The sequence below is a fragment of the Arachis stenosperma genome, chromosome 8 (genome assembly GCF_014773155.1).
Source record: "Arachis stenosperma cultivar V10309 chromosome 8, arast.V10309.gnm1.PFL2, whole genome shotgun sequence".
Lineage (NCBI taxonomy): Eukaryota > Viridiplantae > Streptophyta > Magnoliopsida > Fabales > Fabaceae > Arachis > Arachis stenosperma.
Window position 1 is genome coordinate 9,438,794 of NC_080384.1, and position 6,244 is coordinate 9,445,037.

At 31.5% G+C, this 6,244-nt stretch overlaps 1 protein-coding gene across 2 annotated transcripts; it reads right to left on the reverse strand.

The window, feature by feature from the left end:
- Positions 1-1,802: 1,802 nt before the first annotated feature.
- On the reverse strand, positions 1,803-4,393 carry LOC130943936 (protein phosphatase 2C 57). Of its 2 annotated transcripts, none has more exons than XM_057872031.1 (11): positions 3,982-4,393; positions 3,755-3,895; positions 3,563-3,665; positions 3,373-3,483; positions 3,192-3,271; positions 3,043-3,096; positions 2,840-2,956; positions 2,694-2,748; positions 2,465-2,497; positions 2,175-2,221; positions 1,803-2,099 (listed from the first exon to the last, which is right to left on the reverse strand). In XM_057872031.1, exons 1-11 carry the CDS (start codon positions 4,284-4,286, stop codon positions 1,976-1,978), a joined length of 1,170 nt encoding a protein of 389 aa, XP_057728014.1. In that variant the 5' UTR covers positions 4,287-4,393; the 3' UTR covers positions 1,803-1,975. The 2 variants fall into 2 exon arrangements, with proteins under 2 accessions (XP_057728014.1, XP_057728015.1); XM_057872032.1 differs by having other exon boundaries at positions 3,755-3,883; positions 3,982-4,392.
- Between the last annotated feature and the right edge of the window lie 1,851 nt (positions 4,394-6,244).

Sequence of the window (6,244 nt, forward strand, 5' to 3'; positions counted from 1 at the left end):
CCCAAAATTCTCCTTTGAAAGATTGGTATATGAGATTGGGATGCGCCGATTTCGAGACATCAACTGATGTCGACAAGAGGGGAGACTGTACTCTTTTTTCCTTGGTCAGGTTTTTTTCCCATTGAATTTTTCTTGACAAGGTTTTTAATGAGACAGTCCCCATCACTAAAGGATATTGTACTCTTTTTCCTTCACTAAGGTTTTTTCCATTGGATTTTTCTTTAGTAAGGTTTTAACGAGGTAATAATCCTAAATGGTCATTCAAGGGGGAGTGTTGTGATAAGCATGGGTGGATGCCCATTTAATGAATTGTGACTTCCTTCACAATTTGGGCTGCCAACCTTTTCGATAAAGAATTTGGTTTTATTAAGAGAATACCATATTTAATTACCTTTGAAAGCACAACTTTTATGTGCCTATAAATAAGAGTATGATATGAAGCAATTGACACACAGTAATAAACAATCAATAACAACGTTCTCCCACTCTCTTATATTCTCTCTCTTTCTTTATTTTACAAGTATTTTAAATACTTCTTTCTCTTACTCTTTATATATAATATTAGTAAATATATTAATCATCTCTATTATATTGAGATAGTAATTGTGGTGAATATTGTTATCTAATTATACTTCCTTATTTTATATTACCCCTTCCTTATTTATTTTTTATTTGGTTATTTTACAACACTTATAAATAAGTTATTTTTTGTTTAGATTTTTAGTTCTAAAAGTGCTTATTTTATAAAAATGTGATAAAAAGTAGTAGTATTATGAGGAAAGTAATTTTTTTAACTTCTCTTTAAACTCCTAAATAACTTTTTAGAAAGCTGCAATTTGTTTTTGAAAATTACACTAGACATTAATACTATTACTTTTCATAAGTTAAAAGCTTAAAAAAGTTACTTTTAAAGCTTTCCAAACAGGCCCTAATACTCTTCTCTTAAAATAAGGGCTTGTTTTGGTGAGCTTCTAAGAAAAGATTTTTTTTAGTTATCTTTTTTTAAAAGATCTTATAGAGAAGTAAAAGTAATGTTATGTTTGGATATCTCATGTAAAAAGGTCTTTTTATCTATCAAATATGTTTGGGTATAACAATATAAAAGTACTTTTTTGTTTATTTATTACATGAAAAATATCTTTTTTTTAAGGAAAAAAGATCTTTTAAAAAAATATGTAAATTACAGCTTCTCAAAAAAGATATTTTTTTGATTTTACTGGTATTTTTACTTTTACTACTAGAAATTTGCCAAACACGTTTAAAAAATAAAAAAAGATCTTTTCTCATTGAAAAAAGATATTTTTTTAACAAAATAATAGCGCCCAAACATGCACTAAGTACTTTTAGAATTAAAAAATCAAATACAAAATAATTTAATATGGACATTTATTGTTTAAACTATTTTTTTGAAAAGAATTTAATTAAATTATTTATTCAAATTAGACCTTAATCTAAATCCACATTTTTCTACTAATGAAACTTGTTCACTCGCACTCACTACGTTCAATATCAACGAGCATTAATATCAGTTAAACTTAGCTTCTGATGTGCCAAATTATTCAGGTCTTTTCGGTATTAATTACATACAAGAAACAGGTTTGATACCAAAATCTAAAGGTACAAATATTATTATTTTGTAGGTTAACTTTTGGTGCTTGCCTAACATAGTAAAAGTTGGATCCATTATGCATACATGTGCTGTTAGAGAATTTTAAACGTCAAAGCAGGCTATGTATCTTTTGACCCGACTTAAACCGAATTAGTTAAAGAATAACTGACTATGTATATACAAAAGAAAAAAGTTGAGGGCAATCCATGCTTTGAAATAAAATTCTTAATTTTAGGAATAAAACATTGATTTAACCCCTTAAGATAAAAGAGAAGACAAATCCTTAATGTCCTAAAACAAGTAGATTCTATCTCTGTGTATATACATGATGATGACTGGTATTTTATTTTTTTATCTTTTGTGAATCTATAATGAAAGCTGAGACGAAAACCAAATTCCAATGGACACAATACCAATGGTAGCAAGGGCTTGAAGCAGCTCCAATACCATATTTTGTTGCTGCACTGCCACATTCTCCCAATCTGTCTTCCTGCAATCATCAACTTTTATTTTCACAAACACCAATCATCACAACTTTGTTATCAAATAATAATCAAATACGTACCCTAAATCAGCAATTATAATGCTCACATTATCCTGTGTTCTACGGTCCTGCAGTGTATATATATACTCACGCATTACAAAAACTAAACATTTCCATCAAAAGTATATTTTTTGTCTCTAGAGTTTGCGATATTTTTCAAACAAACCCCTAACGTTTTCGATTCATTCAATTTTGTTCCTAACATTTTAGATGGAGTTAATATTCAGGTATAATTTTGATGCAAATAAAAAACATTAGGAACAAAATCGAATGCAACTATAATTTCGTGACAACAACTGATAAACACTTACCATAGCTGCTTGTGCAAGTGCTTCACAGGCTACCTGAAACAAGAAAAGAAATAAATAAATAAATATTAGATGCTTTCAAAAGTACCTTATCTTTTAAAAGCTGTAAGTACAAGTACATGGTCATTTTTATTTACTAAACATAAAATGAGGAGTTTGTATTTTTAAAAAACACAAACAACTCTTCGAAAAGTTTTATCAAACCAAACCTTACTGTACTGATATGAAATACCTGAATGTTTCCATGCTTTTGCAACTGTTCCCTCACAAAGGAAACTGCATCTGAGCTGCAATGTAGGAAGAATGTGAAGGTAAATTTTGTGATCTAGCAAGAAAGAAAAATGGTAGAGAAATGAGTCTAGGTATCATTCAATGGACCTGCTCATATAATCCCATAAGCCATCTGATGCTAATACTATAAACTCAGCATCTGAGCCAAGATCTACTTGATAAATATCAGGGTATGCAACAACTAAATCATTGTTGAGCCGTACCCTGGATGATAAAAACATATCATATGTTAGAACCATTCTTACTAAAGGCATAAGGAATTGGAAGAACAGAACTTTGTAGCAACATACCGAGAAATAAACTTTTCTGACCATCGTCCTTCTTGAACTCCTTTTTGTAGCATCCTTTTTCACAGCAAAAGGTAGATGAACCTTAGGAAAAAATAAATAGCATTGAGCTGTTTGTACTAGTAGCAATAATGAAGAGATTAGGAGTGTACTCATTCTTCTTTGTTTTGTATCTTAAGTCCCCGAATGCACGAGATACAGCAATGTCTCCACAAATTCTACCATTCACAATCTATAGATAACATAGTTTTTGAGTTATCAAACCATGAATTGGAGATTCAAAGTTGTCACAATTCATCTAAAGTTGTAAATTGAGGAATAAGGAAAACACACCCATCCACCTGCTTCTCTGATTCTTTTGATTTCTTGAAGAGAAGCCTTGTTGCTCCCATATGGTCTGTGAGGACTAGTAACCATTTCTGCTTTTCCAGCTCTAGATAGGACCTATAAAACCAATATGGGACACTTCAAATTAACAGCATACTCTGCATCCAAAACTTATTGTAAGATTGATAATACATACCACAGATGAGTCGCCAATGTGTGAAACGAGCAGCGTATCGTCCCCTATGAACACTGCAGTTGCTGTTGCGCCCGATTCGTCCTCCTCTCCCTTCATTTCAAGCCTTTAAAAAATGAAATACTGTCTAAACCTTCAATGGAATCATACCAATATGGAAACCAATTCAATTGTAGACTAGTTTATTGGGTTTACCATTTTAACAACTTGGCATCAGCTTTGGCAAATGCTTGCTCTAATGCTTCTTTAGTGGCTTTGAAATCTTTCTCAACCAATACTAACCCACCTTGTAAGGCTTCAAGACACTCATTGTAGAGCTCATCCCTATGGTTTACACTTGCCACATCAAATCAACAAATCAGATTATGCAAAGAAACCAATCACATATCCTTAAATGAATCAACATTGAAAGTGCAATAGACCTGAGGAACTCAACAGAAGAGAAGCCTCCATGGCCATCAAAAACAGCAGCAAAAGAGAATCCATGAAGGCCATCAGGGCGAACAATGATATCATCCTCCATCTCTTCCCTTAAACCCTGCAAAGCTATGGATCCCCATCTTACACCAGGAGCCTCAGCTAAAGATGAAGGTGCATCAATGGCAATGGCAGAGTAGCACCTGCTTGTGCATGTAACAGCAGCAAAGGGGTTTCTGTGGTTGGAGGAGAAGCGGCTATGGAGCTTGCCCAAGAGGAATCTTTGTATATATGAGCTTGATAAGGCCATTACCTACCTGCTGCTACCACAGTGCACAAGGGTTCAGAGAATCTTCAAACTGAAACTGAAAGCAAGGGTGGATAAGTGAGTTAATAGGAGCCTCTAACTGCTTTAACGGATTGGATTCTCTTCTTGTATGAGATGATATTCTCCACAAGGATTTTGGACCATTAATTAACCTACAAACTGACGTCATGTGCCCAAGTTTGATTGGTCAAACTTGATACTTAACACTATTTGTCTACACAATGCATGGTTCTGCCTCACTTCATATCAGATAAGGTTTCCTTTCTACTAATTACTCAACCTATCAACATGCTGCTGCTTCTTTCATCTTTCACAAATTACTATATTTGAGTAATATATATATGAATTACTACTTTTCTTAAGGCTATGCTTGGTTGGAAGCAAAGAAATAGAGAGAAAGGAAATAGAAAAGAAAGAAATTGAATAGATTTTTATTTTCTTAGATGTATTTGGGTGGAAAAAAAAATAAGAAGAAAAGAAATGTTATAAAAAGACAATTTTACTCTTTGTATTATAAAATATATTAAAAAAAGTAAAGAAGTAATATTGAAAGTGTAGAGAGAAATTAGTTTTCTCTCCATTTTCCTTCAATTGTTGGAGAGAAAACAAATTAGTGGTCCCACCAATATTTTTTCATTCCTTTTCTTTCCTCCTTTATTTCTCTCCTCAACCAAACAACGAAAAATAATCATTTTTCTTTTTATTTCCTTCCTTTCCTTTTCTTTCCTTCCATTTTCCTTTCAAACAAACATAGCATAAAAGAATTCCGCTAGGAAGTCAATAGAGTATCTATACAATGTGTACAATGGGCTGTTTATTTGGCCCAATATAAGTTAAAAAATGAACATTCAGGGTAAAATACTACTAATTTCTCAAATACAATACACCCATACTATCCAGAGATAATAAACATCTGATATCCTACTGAATCAAACATCCCTAAACTCCTATTATACACATTGTACATATACTCTATTGGCTCCCTAATCCCTATACTTTCTCTTTGTATAAATACAAACTACAATTGCTAATGATCTATTGATGAGTGCCAAAATACCTTCTCAACATAGACTAACATCAACTCTGTCAACAGTCAAGTTAATTAGAGATTTAATTTATCACCCTACCGTTTTATGATATAAGCAAAATCAACATTTGATCTAAAGCAAAACTACTGCCCAATCTGCAACACTTCATAACATAACCATTTGTCCTCAACAATAGTCCAAAAATCAGCATTTACATCTTTGCTAAAATAAAATGCATTTTTACACCCTAAACATAACCTGAAAATCCCACCATACTTTGCAAAGTGGGTAACAACAACCACAACAAAACAAACACTTACATTTCTGATGGCGTGTCGTGTCATTTTTGCTAATCCACAAATACATGGAAAAGTTCCAAGGAGCTCTTGGTTCTGTTAAGGAATCAAATTTCAACTATTTGTATTAAAAGTAATTCATATTCTTAAATAGCTATATATATTATTTCAATTAACCTTAAAATATAAACAGAATTAATCACCCTAAATTCTAAGCACAACTACAATATAACTAGCATTAAGTGTCCTACAAGTGGCATTTTCATAATGATATATTTACTTCAAGGTGGATTCTATGGTGTAGAAAGGAAATTGTTTCTACATGTGTAGAATGATAGGTGTCAATGTATTAGTAGTTTATGTTGATGGTTCTTGGATGGGAAAGAATTAATTAGAATATACAATTGTTGATTCATTGGACCCACAAAAAAAAAGAGTGTGTGTGACATTATATCTGTGTCATAGAGACAACTTATTAGGTTTTTTTATTTTAATAAATTAAATAAATATTTTATTTATTAAAATAAATAATTTAAAAAATTATTATCATATAGACGAGATATATGTATTTATAAATATAAAAATATATTTTATAAAAATAATAAAAATATTAATA

Bases quoted from the DNA above. Each gene is read 5' to 3' on its own strand.
- LOC130943936 (XM_057872031.1), bottom strand. From the start codon at position 4,286: ATGGCCTTATCAAGCTCATATATACAAAGATTCCTCTTGGGCAAGCTC. The intron at 3,666-3,754 runs GTAAACCCAATA...CATTTTTTAAAG, and splicing joins GATGCCAAGTTGTTAAAATG to GCTTGAAATGAAGGGAGAGG. The intron at 3,484-3,562 runs GTATGTATTATC...TTGGTTTTATAG, and splicing joins ACATTGGCGACTCATCTGTG to GTCCTATCTAGAGCTGGAAA.